The following is an 18320-nucleotide window of genomic DNA, read 5'->3' on the forward strand; positions in this document are numbered from 1 at the left end:
TTTTTAAATTCAGTAAAAATTGCAATACTTTGATATAGAAAAGAGTGAAAAATTATTTTATTTTACTTCATTCAAAATCAAAAGAAAAAAATACAAAACAGATAAAAAATAAAATAGATTCACTAATAAAAACAAATATAAATAGACTTATCTAAATTTTTCATATATATTAATAATTGAATATCTTTTTTATATAGTGAAATCAATATATGTCATTGATAGTCTTTTATCATCCATAAATTTAATTACCATAAAGCCTAAGAAATCACTATAACCAGAGATACGAGTTCTATCTAAATTTCCATATTTTTAATTTTGCAAAAAATAAATAAATTTATGAAATTTCTAAAATTCATAATTTTGCTCAGTCGAAAATTAATATAAAATTAATCTTAAAGAAAAAATTTTTTTCTAATTCCAATAAATAATAATATTAATATTTTATTATGATTATTTTGTCAATAAAAAAACTTATAAAGCTTATTAAATATGAATTTTTCAAATTATGTAATTATAGGAAAATTTTAAACTAGTTATTTTCAAACAATATAAACTAATGAGAAAACAATTTTAATATTTTAATTTTTTTAAGATGAATTTGCCTAAATTTCTTTATTTTATGTTTCATTTTTATTCAATAGTTTCAAACCTTTTTCAAAATTCCAGATATTAATTGTATTACAATTAGTGGTTGCTAGGTACTTGCAATCTTTAGAAATAGCAGCTAAATCAAAAAATTAATAATCAATTTTTTTATCCATTTAATAAATGAATTAAAATTTATTTTCTACATTCCAGATTTTAAAATTTTTAAACCTAGGGCATATTACTAAATATTTGGAATCTGCAGAAAAATCAACTGAATTTATAAGATAATCCTCTTCTATCGAATCTATAAGTTAGAATCCATTTTCTACATTCCAGATTTTGCAACTTTAATATTTTGAAATTGTTAGGAGTAACCTTCCATCTGAAGAAAAATTAACTTTATAAAAATAATCATAATCTTTTCCTTCAATTGTTTTTAAGAGTTAAAAACTATTTTCTATATTCCAAATTTTGCAATCTAAAGAAGCTGTTGCAAGATATTGGCAATTAGCAGAAAAAACAACTGAGCAAATTCCTTTTTCAAATCCTTCAACCGTTTTAATTAGCTTAAATCCATTTTATATATTCCAGATTTTGCAAGTCTTATCATTAGAACCTGTTGCTAGGTACTTGCCATCTATAGAAAAAGCGATTGACTCAAATTGATAAGTATGTCCATCTATAACTTTAATTAACTCGAATCCATTTTCAACTTTCCAGATTTTACATGTGAAATCACCTGAACCTGTTGCGAGGTACTTAGCATCTGAAGAAAAAGTAATTGAAGAAATAAATATATCATGCCCTTCAATAGTGTAAATAAGCTCAAATCCATTCTCTAAATTCCAAATTTTGCATTTATTATTAGTATGTGTAGTTGCTAAATACTTATTATCTGGAGAAAAACAAAGGGAAAAAATTTATTCATGAAAATAATTATCGTTTATCAAACTAATATTAAGCTTAAATTCATAATCTAAATTCCACAATATGCAAGTATTATCTTCTGAACCTGTTGCTAGGTACTTTCCGTCTACAGAAAAAGCTATTGACAAAACATCATCACAGACTTAAATTCCATTGAAGATTTAAAATTTTTCTTCTACATTCCAGATTTAGCAAGTGTTATCAAATGAACCAGTTGCAAGATACTTGCTATCCGGAGAAAAAAGAATCGAAGAAATTCTATCAGTATGTCCTTAAATAGTTATTACTTGTTCGAATCCATTTTCTACATTCCAAACTTTGCATGTTCTATCTTATGAACCTGACGCGAGATATTGACCATCAGCAGAAAAAGCAAGTGAGATAATCTAATCAGCATGGTCAGTTTCAATTTTTTTAAGATGTTCAAATCCATTTTTAATATTCCAGATATTTACTATGAAAATACTGTGATCATATGCACTTGTTGCCAAATAATTACCATCAGCTGAAAAAGCTACTTGACAAGTTAATCCTGTTTGAATAGAATTTACAAACTTAAATTTATTTTCTACATCCCAGATTTTGCATGTATCATCCTAATAAACAGTTGCTAGATATTTATTGTCTGGAGAAAAAGCAACTTAACAAATTCCTGAAGTGTGTTCTCCTATTGTTTATACGTGTTATAATTTATGTAGATCCCAGATTTTGCAAGTATTATCTAAAGAACCTGTTGCAAGGTACTTGCTATCAGGAGAAAAAGCAACTGAAGAAATCTTATCAGTATGTTCTAGTACCGTATCTATCATTTATAATTCATTTTATACTATCCAGATTCTGCAGGTGTTATCATAAGAACCTGTTGCAAGATACTTGCCATCAGCAGAAAAAGCAACAGAAGAGATCGAATCACTATGTGCTTCTATAGTATTTATGTATTCGAAGTTATTTTCTACATTAAATATTTTGCAAGTGTTATCTTTTGAACCAATTGCAAAATACTTTCCATCTTCAGAAAAAACAATTGAGTTAACTATTTTGTTTTACCTTTCATCAATAGTTTTTATTAATTAGAATTCCCTCTCTAAATTCTAAAATATGCAAGTTTTATCGCTTGAACTTGTTGCCAGATATTTACCTTTTGAAGAAAAAGCAAGAGTATTAATAGTCAACCTATGTTCTTTAGTTGTCTTTATGACTTCAAATCCATTTTCTGCACTCCATATTTAACAAGTTTAATCTTCAAAACCTATTGCGAGGTACTTGTATTCTGAAGTAAAAGAAAATAAATGCATATTCTGAATATCATTTTTTACATTTTTTATAATTTATAAATCTGCTAAATTATAAATGTTAATTTCTTTATTTTAAAAAGCTATGATTGAATTGTTTAGCATAAAACATTATTTAGCTTAAATTTTGCTTTCATCAAGAAGAATGAAACCATTTTATATATCTCCATAAAATATTTATTCTGTTTTTAACGTAATTAAGTATTTTGAATTATTTATTGCTAAACTGGAAATTCGAAAATCAAAAGTGAAAGTATTAATAGTCTCAAAAGTCTGAGTATTAATCTCAAATATAGATCTAAATGCTCTAATAATAAAAATATTTTTTATGCTAACATAGTGAATACTTTACAAATCAGAATGAGTAATTTTTTTTGATTATAATTTTTTACAAGGTTGATTTTTATTATGAGAAATTTCGAATTAATTGATATATCCAGTTCTTGTTATAGATACAAGAGTATTTTTATAAAATATAACTTGCTTAAAAGAATAAATGTCATCAGTACCAAATTATTTTTAGAAACCACCCAAAGCTGCATTTTTAGTGTTAGAAGTTTCATAGTTATCTAAATTTTGATTGTGAATATACGAATGACTTAAGTTACAATCCTTAAATTCAGTAAGTCTAGATTCTTAAGTAAAGATGTAAGCTTAAGAAAATGAACATTTTTTGAAAGTCAAATCAGTAAATGAGAATTTTGAAAGATAGAGTGCTGATAATAAATTAGATGCTCCAACATCGATTTAGCTTTTTTCAGTGGATTTTGAAATTGTAGATTTTTTAATGAATTGAATATACTTATTTGTTTTAGATATGTCTTCTTCGCTATAATTATTCTCAAAAAACGATGAATATATATCAGATTACATCAATTTGTAAAGCTTTATAAGAATTTATTGCTCTGATTAGTTGCTCATCACAATTCTTTTATTTATATTAAATTCTTTTAGTTATTTTATATCTAATTTATAGATATTTTCTCCATGAATATCAAAATCGTATTTCATAGCTCTGGCAGCAAAATATTCAAAAAGAGATTTATGTCTGAACTCAAATTCTTAACATTTATTGTTTTCTTAATCTTTCTTTTTATTATTTTAAGATTTATGATTAGTATTTTCTGCATCTAAATCTAAGTTAATTCTTGTAATGACTCTAGAATCAACATAGTTAGCTATCTTTTTTATGAGGCTATCTATTTTTAGATTACATTTTTTGAAAAGAACAGATGCGTCTTGGCTTGGTTAGAATTTAATAGATTCTTTTGTTGTTGAAAGATAATTTGATTTTTCACCTTTTTAAATAAACATTTGCATAGCAATTAACTAAAAGTATTCAAAGTAACATAATTATACTTTTTCAATTAATTCTTGTTTTTATTTCTCATTCAAATTTAAGTTTTATTAATCTTTAATATAAATTTGAGATTGGCTTTTGAATTGTTATTAGAAAAAAAACTCTTATATCTCTATCTGATCTGAAACTTTTTACAAGGCCTTTGAAACTTTTTGATCAATAATATCAATATCTGCAATCATTCTTGTAGTGAGGTATAAATTAATAGGGAGAGTTAATAATTTATTTAGCTATTTGTTTTTTAATATAATATCTTTAATTGAATTGTGTTGATTTATATTAAAATCTTTCTTATTTTCTGAATATTTTTTATACTTTTCTAAGTAATCTTCAATGTCTTTGTCTGTAATTTTTTCAAGTTTGAAGATTCCAAAAGAATTATTATTTTTAGCTTATTTTCCTTAGTTATCATAGTAGTTAAAGTACTTTTTAGCATCAGATATTGTTATTTTCTCTAATCTAGAAGTAACAATAACCAGAGTATTTACCCATTCGTTGAGTTTTAATTTCTCATAAACCTTAAAGTATTCTCCTGTATATTCATCATAACCATCGAGCATGATTAGTTTATTTCTTTCAGAGTTTTTTAGCATATCGATGTCTTTTCTCTTTATTTTCACAGATTCTAAATAGTCTTCTAAAGATGGCTATTTTCTATCTAAAGAGTTGCACTTAATGATAAATGGAATGAAATCAGATCTAGTATCTCTTGTGTATTCTGAATCACGATTCAGTAGTTCAACTTCTAACTTTTTTAACAGCATTGACTTTCCCGAACCTCCTTCTGCTAAAATTGATATGATTTTACAATTATTTTAATTAACTTTTTCCTAATTTTACTAGCTTTCTTCTTTATTTTAACTATCATCAGAAGAAAATACAAAGTTTGGAATGAGGAATTATTCAATAATCTATTTTACAGCATCTCTTCCTTCTGTGTTAATTTTATAACCTTCCTAGTATGTAATCTATTAATTAACATATAAATGAATTGCTTCAAGTAATACATCATCTTTATGTGTTATTTCTAGCCTTTTCTATCTCTATTACACACTTTATTCCCACAATTCAACAAAATACTTTGCAAGCTACTTATCTAAGTCTTTTTCATTTAAAATTTCATATGCAAAATTATTATATTCTTGTTTATTATCTAAATACTTTGTCATTTAACGTTTGAACTAATTTGTTTCTACTAAGATTTAAGTTTTATTAAGACGGTTATGAATAAAATCTGCAATAATTTAATTATTTTTGTAAATAATTTTAACTGATTTTTATTTTTCTGACAAGTAATTAGAGATAATGGTGGTCATAATTTCTGTAAATGAATTTTAATTAGTATTTTAAATTATTTAAGCAAAGTACAAAAGTAACTAAGCTTTAATATATCTAAATTAATTGTTTTGAGCTATTAAATTTGCTATCATTTTTATTTTATCTAAAATGCTTTCAGAATATTCTTTAACTTACAGAATATCTGATAATTGCGTAATAAGTTCTTGCTTTTACTTATCTTCAAATATTTTAGAAATCTTTTAGAAATTATCTTCTATTTATTGCTTTGACAATAAATAATTTAATTGCATGTAAACAAATAATTATGTGTCTTTATTTACTATTTTAGGAGATTCTTCTAAATAAAACATGATTTCTTAAATTGGATCTTACTGAGAAAGATTATCTCCCAGATACTAAACTTTTCTAAGCCACAATGCTTACATATTATTTGCAATATTATTAGAATTGTAGTCAGAATAGCTTTCAAGTCCTATTTTAACGAAATCAGTTTAAGATTCAATAGTCAGTTTTTGAACAATTAATTTAATTTCTTTGATAAAAGTGTCTATTTCGCTTAAATTTATATTAGTAAAATTTTAGATAGCTCCAGCTATACTGACAAATCCAGCTCCAAATTTAGCAACTTGAATAACTTTTGAAATAATTTAGGCAGCAACACTTTTATTAATTTCATCTAAACCTTATCTTTAACCATTCAAAGTTTTTAAGATATCAAAATATTGATAAAGATCCAAACAAGGATGTCTTTCTTTATTCTCTTTGCAGTAAATAATAAGTGTTTCCAACTTACTATTTATTAAGTTAATATCAGATTGTATTGACTAAGTTGACTTGCTTTATCTAATGATAAGAAAATAATTGATTAATAAATTAATCATATCAATAACTTTATGTCTAATATCTACTTAAATTATGTATTCTCTATATTCATAAAGACTTTTTTCAATAATCTTTCTTACATGTCCTTCTATTATTTTTTCACTAATTTGATCATCATTAATATATTTTTTATACTATTTATTAAACTCTTTAAAAGTGATTTCATCATCCTCAATTTGTTGTTACTCTTCAGAATTTTAAACTTAAAAGTCTTATTCAAGTTTATCCTTTTCATGAATAATTTATTATAGATTCTATTTCTATTTTTATATTTAAACTATATTTGAAGTTCCAACTCTTTACCTACTGCCACATATTCCTCCACCAAGAAGCTTATCTTCTTTAACTTTTAATATGTTTCTCAATTTTCCAAATTCGCTATTAGATTTAAGCTTAGAATTATCTTATAAACTCAATTTTTATACTTATAATAACTGAGAACCAACTTATTATTAACAATTATTAAGCTATTATTAGCTTTTATTATTGGTACAATTTTTTTTAAATGGCTCCTCTTGAATATTTTTAATTTTTAATTTTTGTGAGTGATTGTTTAAGCTTTTCTAACTATCAGACGCGAAATACTCTAATGAGTCAAAATCTGTGTTAATTATCTTCGCAAGTGAGTAATTAAGACTTAGTTACTACTTCACTCTTTACTAGTTTTCAGAGTCAAAGCTTGAAATTAAACTTTTTGTTTTTTCTTTGCTTTAAATTAGTAAAAATTTTTAATTTTTTTCATTATTTTATCTTAATTTATGCTTGTAAGCAAGGCTAGTTAATTTATTATTGAATTAATCCATTTTATTTTTCAAAACTAAATTATTCAGGTGATTTCTTTGGACCTAGGATATGTTAAAATTAATTTCCATTTATGAAAAAAGATTTTGCCTAAATTTCCTCTACTAACAGCTATCATACATAACTGATTAAAATCTCCTCAAACATTGTTTATTTTCTAATTTTTTATTATTATATTATACTTTATTAGTATCATTTATTTTCTATTCTTTATTTATACTTCTTCTTTGCTTTACTTCAAAACACTACTTTTTCTCTTAGCAGTAACCTTTTTTATGAGTTTCTGTTTTAATTTTTCTTAGCATCAAGCTTTCAAATCTTTTTGATTAGACTTTGAATGCTTTTCTTGTCTCAACTGATATTCTTATCCAATTTAGCTAATACTTAACTCTAAGTCTTTGTTAAAACTTTTCGCTTTTTTCACTAACAAAATGTGAAATTTCTTTATTTGAAAATTCTACTTTTTCTTTAATAGTGTGTTGATTTTCGATTATATATCTGAAATATTCTTGACAAAAAAATATAAATTCATTTTAATTTATATAATAAGTTCGATTATCTATTTCTTATTCACTCTTGTAACCAAGCATTTTTTTACTTGTTAATATCAACTATTTATTATGATTATTATCTTCATAAATTGCTTTCATTTTTACTTGCTAATATTTTTGTGCTAAAATTTGGCAAAATATTCTTTTTAGATTTTATTTTGGTTTTATTTTTTCATTCTATGGAAGTATCAAGTCTTGTAGTTTATTCTGCTTTTCTTCCTTTTAAATTTTTACTGCATTAAAGAGGCATTGAAGACCAAAAAGATGGGTATACAATTCTTCAATCTTTTTCTGATGGGCATACATTTATTTAGAAATGATTATTTGTTTCCTAGTCTTGTTCTTTTGACATTGAACAGGCTATTGATTATTATTAAAATCTAGCTTCTTTGATACCTTTAGAGAATGTTTTTTATTGACTTAAAACTTATTTAAATGCTACCTTGCAGTTTCATTTTTCTTGGATTGATCAACTTTTTCTAATAACATTTGTAGATCATCACTTAAATCTTCTTCTATGGTCTAAATAAAAGGGATTTCTATAAACTTCTTTATTTTTTTCAATTTAATTACTTATTTCTTAGTCTTTGACATCTTCTTTATTTTTTAGACTTAATAGTTAGCTCTAAATCCTTTTTATTTTACTCTCATTTCTACACTTTTCCTATTATTATTTTTGCTTTGCTATTAATTTTTTTTAATCAAAAAAATCCAAAATCCTATCAATTTTAGTTGATTATTGAAAAAAATAATAGTTATATTATAATATAAAGTAATATAAGTTATTATTTTTTAATATAAAAGTTAAGGACCTTATTAATATTTATAATTATCCTCAAATATTATTAAACATAAAATATTTAAAGAATAATCTTTTCATATTATTTAAATACATTAACATGCTGAAGAGAAAACGATATTTATAGGTATTAAGAATAAGAAATTAGATTTTTCTTTAAAAATAGTAAAAATTAAATAGTGTAAATTCAAAACGCCAAAACGCTGAATTAAAAATGAATATCACAACCAATAAAATCATAGATTTGTCTAAAAATAAAATAAAAATGTATCATAAAAATTATTTTTTACATTTTCTATTTTTAAAGTTAGCAATTATTAATAAGAAAATTTATAGTGCAAAAATAATAAGGCGAATCCTTTTTTACTTACATAATAAAATAGAATTTAGATTTATAAAGTAGGAAATGCTTTAATAATATTACAGTTTTTAAACATAAATTTGAAAAAATTATTAATATTTTTTATTTTTTAATTTTTCTAAAAATAATTATTTTAAAACTTAAATTAACTTAATTAGAAAAAAAAATATAAAAAACACAAAAAAATCAAAGATAAATAAATCCTCAAGTCTCAAATATTTTTAAATAGTATAATTAGTATTAATTATAGAATAGATAGATAGATATATAGATATAGATAGATTGATTTATTGATACATATGTAGATTGATACATAGATAAATTTATACATAGATTGATAGAGAGATACATAAAAATTAGATTCAAATTTATAAAAAAGTTTTACAGTATTTTTATTTATATCTAAATTTTTACTATTCTTTCTAAAATAAAAAAATCTCTAATTTATTTGTTAAACATAATAAATATATGATTGCTCTATCCTTAGTATTAAAATTGAGTTGATTGGATATGTTTAATTATCAGAGTTTATATAATATTTACATAAAAAATAATTTTATGGGAGCTTAAAATTTATTATTTTTTTTTTACTATATTTATAAATTATACTTACTTTTAAGAAGATTTCAAAAAAAAAAAAGAAAGAATGAAACTATCTGTTTGTTTATTTTTTGGTAATATTTTTTTCTTGAAAAAAAATATTTTTAGATTTTACATTTTTTATTTACTTTAAATTATTAATTTATTTTGTAGCATTTTGTGATTTTGAAAATAATTGATTTGAAATTTCATAAAAGAAGTACAAAATTTACATAAAAATATATATTTTACTTAAAAGAAATATAAAGCATATAAAAAAAGGTAAAATAATATAATTTTCTGATTTTGAATTATCTAAATCGATTTTTTATTTAAGAATTTTTAATCAAACGCTATAAATTTATTAGAAAATTTTATTATTATCTAAAACACTATTACTTAATTAACTATTAAGCTAAGAAACATCAGCTGATTTAATTTCGCTATCCTAAAATTCATTTAAATTCATTATTTCAAACTCTTTTTGTACATTCAAGATTCTACAAGTATTATCTTCACAACCTATTGCTAGATACTTGTTATCTGATGAAAATGCTATTGAATGAATACCTTAAGTATGTCTATTAAATGTTTTTATGAGTGAAAATTCATTTTCTGCATTCCAGATTTTTAAAATTTTGAAACAACAAGCAGTAGCAAGATATTTATTATCTGCAGAAAAAGTAACGCAGGTAACTGTTGAAGTATGTCCTAATATCGTCTTTACGAGGTTAAATTCTTCTTTTATACTCCAGATTTTGCAAGTTTTATCATATGAACCGGTTGCAATGTACTTGCTATCATTAGAAAAAGTGACTGATTTAACATCAGAGCTATGTGCTTAAATAGTGTGTATTAGCTCAAATTTTCCTTTTGCATCAAATATTCTATAGGTATTATCATTTGAAGCTGCTAGATATTTGCCATCTGGTGAAAAATATAATGATTAAACAAAATCAACAAATCCTTCAATTGTAGTAATAAGTTAAATATTTTTTTAGATATTTCTTATTTCGATATTATTAATATCTGAAACTGTAGCTAGAAATAAGCTATCTGGGGAAATAGCAATTGATTTAAACTGATTATTTACTTAAATCTTATGTAGGTATTTAAATCCTTTTTCTACGCTCCAGATTTTACAAGTTTTGTCAAATGAACTAGTTACTAAATAATTACCATCTGGAGTGAAAGCAAGACTATTGATAAAATCTCTATGGGCTTAAATCTTATTTATAAGCTCAAATCCTCTTTCTGTGCTCCATATTTTATAAATTTAAGAATCTGTAGTTGCGAGAAGCTTACCATCAGGTGAAAAAGCAACTGAGTGAATAAAACTAGTGTGTTTCTCATCCATCTTTATCAACTCAAATCCTTTTTCTAAATTCCATAACTTACAAGATTTATCGTAAGAACCTGTTACGAGCTACTTTGCATCTTGACTAAAAGCAGCTGAATTAATAGTTGATGTAATGATATTTAAGAGTTAGAATCCATTTTCTACATTCCAAATCTTACATCCACCTAATAAAGATGATGCAAGATATTTACTATTTGCAGAAAATACAACAGAGTAAACTGGATTATGTGCATTAATTGTATCTATAAGGTCGTATCCTTTTTCTACATTCCAGATATTAAATTTATGATCCAAAGACCCAGTTGCGAGATATTTACCATTTGGAGAAAATGCCACTGAAGAAATATTATCCACATGTCCATAAAGAGTTTCTATTAATTAAAATCCGTCTTTGATTTTCCATACTTTGCAAATGGCTTAAGAACTTGTTGCAATTAACTTACTATCAAAAGAAAAAGCAACTGATAAAATTTATTTTTCATTTGCATTAATTGAATGAAGAAGCTAAAATCCTTTATCTACATCCCAAATTATACAAAGACCGTTAAACAAACCTGTGGCTAGATATTTGCTATCTGCAGAAAATGTAACTGAGAAAATTTCAAAATTATTTCCTTCAACTGTGTGATGCAGTGAGAATCCTTTTTAAGTATTCCAAATTTTGCAAGTTTAATCTGCTGAGGCTGTTGCTAAATATTTATTATCTGCAGAAAAAGCTACTTATTTAACAGGTTTAGTATGTCCTTCAATTGTATTTACGAGCTCTAAACCATTTTTTATACTCCAAATTAAGCATGTGTTATCATCAGAGCCAGATGCTATATATTAATCGTTGGGAGAAAAGGCAATTGAGGAAATACTCTCAGAATGTCCTTAGATCTTATTTACTAGTTTGAATTCTTATTATGAGTCCAAGATTCTGCAAGTTTTATCAGCTGAGCAAGCTATGAGATATCTTCCATCAGTAGAAAAATTCACTGAGTGTATTTTTTTTTATTATATTTAAATATCTTGCAAGAGTGCAAATCCTTCTTTCACATTCCAGATTTTGCAATGACCATCACTTGAGCTTGTAGCTAGATATTTTCCATTTTCAGAAAAGGCAACTGAGGTTATAGGTCTGGTGTGTTCAGTTTAGATAGTTTTTAAGATATCAAATTCATTTACTAAATTAAAAATTATGCAATTTTTTTCTTCTGATATAGCTACAAGATACTTTTCATCACTAGTGATTGAAGATATTGTCAGATCACATGGGCAATTTTAAATATTCTTAATAATTTAAAGATTATGTGAATTATAAACATTGATTTCTTGATTTTTATAAGTGATTATTATTTCCTTTAAGGAAATAGACGATTCAGCTTGAATTTTATTTTAATCTAAAAGCGTGAATCCTTTTTAAAAATCCCCTTAAAATACTTAATTGTTAATTAAATTAACAAAATATTATGATTTATTGATTGATAAATATGATATCGGAAAAGTGAATGTGAAAGAGGAAATTATTTCAAAAGTTTTAGAATTTATCTCAAATAAAGACTTTTTTGTATGAGCAACAAAAATACTTTTTGTGCTTTCATAATAAATATTTTTCAAAGGGCTATTAGTAATCTGCTTTGATTTTAATTATTTGAAATTATTTTCAATTATCTCAAATTTATTAATAAAACCACTCTCAGTGATAGATATAAGATTATTTTTTGATAGTATTGCTTTGTTAAATTAATAAATGTTATCTGAGTCCATTAATTTTTAGAAACCACCAAATATTGCATTCGTCATGTTTGAACTTTCATATTTTTCTAAGTTTTAATTTTCAATAAAAGAGTCGCTTAGATTGCAATCATAAAACTCAGTTAGAATTTCAGATTGAGAAGTAATATATGCTAAGGAAAACGAACATTTATTTAAAATCAAATTAGGATATGAGAATTTAGAAAGAAACAGAGCTGACAGTAAATTAGAAGCTCCAATATCTATTTAGCTCTTTTCAGTGTTTTTAGAAATTTTCGATTTCTTTAGGTATTAAATGTATTTATTAGTTTTAGATATATCTTATAAGCTGTATGTTTAGTAGAAAAATTATGACTGAATATCTGATTACATAAGTTTATAAAGTTTTAAAAGAATTTGTTGCTCTGATGTATTTTTTTCACTGCTCATTATGATTCTTTTGTTAATGTTGAATTACTTCAGTTGTTAAATGTCTAACTTAAAAATATTTTCTTTGTGTAAATCAAAATCATACTTCATGGCTCTAGCAGCAAAGTATTCAAAAAGAGATTTATGTCTAAACTCGAATTCTTACTATTAATTTTCTTCAATTTTATATTTATCTATTTAAGTTTAATTTTCTTTATGCTGATTTTTAGTGTTTTTTACTTTAAGCTTCAATTAAATTCTCGTAATAACTCTAGAATCTACATAATTAATTAATTTTTAAATGATTTCATCTTCATCTATTTTATTTTATTAGAAGAAAAGTGATACTACCTCTTAAGTCTAAAATTTAATCTATTCTCTAGTTATTGAAAGAAAGTTTGATTTTTAGTCCTTTTAAATAAACATTTGAATAGCTATCGATTGGAAATATTCAAAATAACAAGATTCTACTTTTTCTGCTATAGCTTATCTTTTTTTGTCATCTAATGTAAGGAATTTTTTTTATTGAATGAATATTTGAGCTTATTTTTTGAATTGCTAAGAGAAAAATAACTCTTAAATAGCAATCTAGTCTGAAGCTTACTATAAAGTATTCAAAGTTCTTTCGTCATTAAGGTCAATATCTGAAATCATTCTTGTTGTGAGATACAAATTGATTGGCAACTTTAGCAATTCAGTTAGTTAATTATTACTAAATATAATTTTTTTAAGTTTTTCATGTTGTTCTAAATCAAATTCTGCTTGATTTTCTAATTCTTGTTAATTTTTATACTTCTCTAAGTAATCTTCAATATCTTGGTTAGTTATTTTTTCTAGTTTAAAAATTGCATATGAATCTCTATGACCTATGTTTCCTTAATTATCGTAGTAATTAAAGTATCCTTTAGCATCAGAGACTGTGATTTTTTCTAATCTAGAAGTCACAATGACTAGAGTATTCACCCATTCATTAAGATTTAACTTTTGGTAAACCTTAAAATAATCACCTGTATATTCATCATAGCCATCAAGCATGATTAGTTTATTTCTCTCAGATTTCTTTAAATTATCGATGTCTTTTCTCCTTATGTTTAAAGATTCTAAGTAATCTTCAATTGAAGGTTTTTCTTTATCTAACGAGTTGCATTTTATTATAAATGGTATGAAATCAGTTCTTTTGTCATTTTTATATTTTGAATTATCATTGAGAATTTCGACTTCAATTTTTTTCAAGAGCATCGACTTTCCTGAACCTCCTTCTGCCAAAATTGATATGATTTTACATGTAGATATTTAATTTAATTAATCATTTGCATTTGCTTCTTCTTAAGAAAATACAAAGTTAGGGATGAGGAAATAATCAAAAATTTATTTCACTGCATCTTTTTCTTGTGTGTTAAATTTATAGCCATCCTAATATGTTATCTATTAATTAATATACAAGTGAATAGCCTCAAGCAAAACATCATCTTTGTGAGTTATTTCAAGATTTTTGTATCGTTACTTGACGCTTTATTCCCAAATCTCAACAAAATATTTAGCTAATTGTTTGTCTAAATCTTTTTCATTTTAAATATCATATGCAAAGTTATTGAAGTCTGACTTATCATCTAAATGCTTAGTCATTTATTATTTCTGCTCGTTAATTTTATTAAAAACTTCATTTTTATTAAGTTAATTATCAATAAACTCAGCCATAACTTAATTATATTGGCTCACAATTTTAACAGATTTTTATTTTTCAATTAAATAATTTGAGACGATATTATTCATTATGCCTTTAAATTCGTTTAAGTGTTTGATTTTTAAGATTTAAGCAAAATGTAGAAGTAATTAAGCTTTTATGTATCTAAATTAATGGCTCTATGCTATTAAATTAGCTAAACTTTTTAGCTTATCAATAATCCCATCAGAATACTCTTCCACTTATAGAAACTTCTATTAATTGATAATAAGCTCTATCTTATTCTCTTTTTCTAATCTCTCACTTAGTTCTTCATAATCTTTGTTTATTTACTACTTTGACAACAAATAGTTCAATTGAATATAAACAAATAATCGAGTGTCATTATTTTAAATTTTATCACACTCTTCCAAATAGAAAATAATTTCTAAAATCTGATCAGAGAGATTCTCTCCCATATATTAAACCTTTTTTAGCCATAAAGATAACATATTGTTGGATATATTATTACTATTGTAATTAGAATAAGCACCAAGTCCTTAGTTAATAGACCCTATAGAAGAATCAGAAGTTAATTTTTCTGCAATATTTTTTATATCATTTATGAAGCTTTTCAGTTTATTGAAATCAACTTCTGTTATATTTTTGATAGCACCTGCAATACTGACAAATCCTGCTCCAAACTTAGCAACTTAAACTATTTTCTCAATAATTTGTATAGCGGCGTGCTTATTTGCTTCATCTAAACCAACTCTCTAAGAATTCAAAGTCTTTAAAATGTCAAAATATTAAAATAAATCCAAACAAGGATGTCTCTCTTTATTTTCTTTACAATAAACAATGAGTTTTTATAATTTTTCACTTATCTCATTAATATCAGATTGCACAGATGACTTAGAATCGTTTTATTTAATAATAAGAAAATAGTTGATAAGTAAATTTATCATGTCTATGACTTTTGGTCTAATTTCTTACAAAACTATTTACTCTCTGAAATCAAATAAAGTTTTTTCTATTATCTATCTTACTTCAGTTTCTAAGACATTTAAGCTTTCTTCAACATCACTATCTTATTTGATTGCAAAAAATTCATTATATGATTTAATAAATTTTTCGAATTTTCTATTAACTCGCTCATCCTCCTTCTCTTTTTCTTCTTTACTCTAATTTATTTTTTTAAGTTTGATTTCTTATTTTATTTGTTAAAGCTCATTTGGTTTCACAGGAATTACTTTTTATTTACTGCCACAAATACCTCCACCTAAAATTTTTTACTTCTATGTTTATTTCTACAAATTTTGACATTCAAACTAATTATTGGCTTTAAGTTTTAAGTATTATTTATCTTTTTAGAGTTTTAACACTTACAGTACTTTAAGCTAGTTATTACCACAATTTAAATTGGTAATATTTTATTAAGTTTCAGCATATTTATAGATTAATTCCTAAATAGAATTTTTCTTAGAAATCCTAGTTTCATGTGAATCAACTTTCATTTTATAGAAATGTGTTTAGATCAAATTTTGTTTTTATGTTTCGCATAATATGTTTTACCAATATTATACAAAGAATTTATTTGATATTTTATTGCTTTCCCTATTAAACTGATTTTTAACGGGGAAATAAAAACTCTTCTAGTTAGATAATTTATCATTAGCATTTGGAGTTTGATATGTTTTTTCTTCTAATAATTTATTTCTTATATTTTTGATTGGCTTTTCAATTTTTAATCTGAATTAAGATTAAGGAAAACTCAATTAATTTTCAACTATATGAATCAATTTTCTATTGAATTTGTTTATTTGATTTTTCATAATTAAATTATGTAAATTTTGCCTTTATATTTAATTTAAGGAAATTTTATTTAAATAATTTCCTTTGTTAATTTTATTATTTAAATATTCCCCTTTTTATTAATGCGTTTAGATTTTTAATGCTTGTTTTATTATTGAATTAAATTTGCAATTTTTTCCATGGTCTTATTGCTATTTTTATGACTTTTAATCTACAAAAAGCTCTAATGTTTCAATGCATTGTTGCTAAAATTCAATTTTCTCTCTTAAATATTCATTTTAATGATCCTAAAACGAATCGCAATTTGGTAAAGAAATGTGCTCAGCTTTATATTTTTCTTCTTTATTATTGGGATAGGAAGATTAACTTTTTGAATGTTAAAACTGTTTCTAAGGATTCTATTCATTTTGTGCTTTTGCTTGGTTGCTTATTTTACTCATTTCTACTAGTTTTTATATAAATAAACTAGATGGTTATCCTGAAGTTGTTTTTTCTTAATAAGATTGACAAATTTGATCTCTCAAGCTATTTAATAAAACTTTTTTTTAGATGAGCCCTCCATTTTAGAGGTATTTGTGAGCTAAAAATTCTTGATACTTTTCTACTCTTACTTTCATAATATGAGGATATTTTTTTTTTTGAATAAACTTCCTTAACTATTTTCTAATCTAACTCTTTTGAGATTAGCTTATCCCTTTGTAAGAAGAAAGATCTAAATATTTTTAAATTTCTTTGGGTAATATTTCGAAAAATAAATTCAGCTTTAATAAATGCTTGATAGTTTCATCATAATTAAATGTTTAAAGATGGCGAGAAATATGCCCACTTATAACTTCTTCTTACAACTAAATAAAAAGAATTTTTTTGAAACTCCTTTTGATTTTCTAGATATTTTTACTCTTTTTTTACTTTAAAATACATTTACTCATTTTATTTAAATTTTAAGCTCTTAATTATACTTATTTTACTCTCATTTTTCACTAATACTACTTATTCTACTTATTGTCTTTGTTTATTTTTTAATTATACCTAATCAGATAACTAATATATTAAATGTATGAAAACATCATAGAAATTTTTTTCAGTTATCTTTAATAAATTCACCAAAATTGCAATATTTTAAACAATTAAAAAATAAGAAAGTAGAATATAAAATGGTTAATTAATTCAAATAATATGAATCATCTAAACCTACTCTTTAACAATAAATTAAAATTTCAAAATATTAAAATAAATACAAACAAGTATGTATGCCTGTCACTCTTGATTTTCTTTACAATAAATCAAAGAGTTTTTATAATTTTTCGCTTATCGCGTTAACATCAGTTTGTACAGATGACTTAGAATCCTTTTATTTAATAATAAGAAAATAGTTAATAAGTTGAGTAAATTATCATATATATTACTTTAGGTCTAATTTCTTTCAAAACTATTTACTTTACTCTCTGAAATCATATATTTTTTATCTTACTTCAGTCATCGCTCTCTTCTTTGATGGTAAAAAATTCATTATATGATTTTAATTTTTCAAATTTTCTTTAAATTTAATATTATTCCTTCATTCTTTCTTAGCTTTAATTTTTTGTACTTTTGCTTTTGATTTCTTTTCTTATTAGTTAATACGAAACTGGATCCACAATAAATACCTTTTATTTACTGCAACAGATGATCTCCATCTAAAATTGTATTCCTCTATCTCAGCATATTTATACTAATTATGGCATTAAAGCTAATAATATCTTTAAATTTTAAGTATTAATTATATTTTTATAGTTATAATGCTGATAATAATTTAAGCAACTTATTATTAGAATTTAGATAGCTGATATTTTATTAAGTTTCAACATATTTATTGCTAAATAGAAGTTTTATTTTCATGTGAATTAACTTTCATTTTA

The 18320-nt window shown here is 23.8% G+C and overlaps 3 protein-coding genes across 3 annotated transcripts; all 3 read right to left on the reverse strand. All coding sequences in view use genetic code 6, as the record gives it.

Moving 5' to 3' along the window:
- Positions 1-539: 539 nt before the first annotated feature.
- TTHERM_01006590 (WD domain, G-beta repeat protein) lies at positions 540-8294 on the reverse strand (the record flags this gene model as incomplete). Its single annotated transcript, XM_001030851.2, has 2 exons — positions 540-7193; positions 7332-8294. The coding sequence occupies 2 exons, from the start codon at positions 8292-8294 to the stop codon at positions 540-542; spliced, it is 7617 nt and encodes a 2538-aa protein (XP_001030851.2).
- A 1491-nt stretch (positions 8295-9785) lies between these two features.
- Positions 9786-17039, reverse strand: TTHERM_01006600 (WD domain, G-beta repeat protein; the record flags this gene model as incomplete). Its single annotated transcript, XM_001030852.2, has 1 exon — positions 9786-17039. The coding sequence occupies one exon, from the start codon at positions 17037-17039 to the stop codon at positions 9786-9788; it is 7254 nt and encodes a 2417-aa protein (XP_001030852.2).
- Positions 17040-17503: 464 nt separating this feature from the next.
- TTHERM_001006600 (hypothetical protein) lies at positions 17504-17770 on the reverse strand (the record flags this gene model as incomplete). Its single annotated transcript, XM_012798550.1, has 1 exon — positions 17504-17770. A coding segment is annotated over one exon (267 nt), but the record flags the coding sequence as incomplete, so codon positions are not given.
- Between the last annotated feature and the right edge of the window lie 550 nt (positions 17771-18320).

The sequence above is a fragment of the Tetrahymena thermophila genome (assembly GCF_000189635.1).
Source record: "Tetrahymena thermophila SB210 genomic scaffold scf_8254581, whole genome shotgun sequence".
NCBI classification, from domain to species: Eukaryota; Ciliophora; class Oligohymenophorea; order Hymenostomatida; family Tetrahymenidae; genus Tetrahymena; species Tetrahymena thermophila.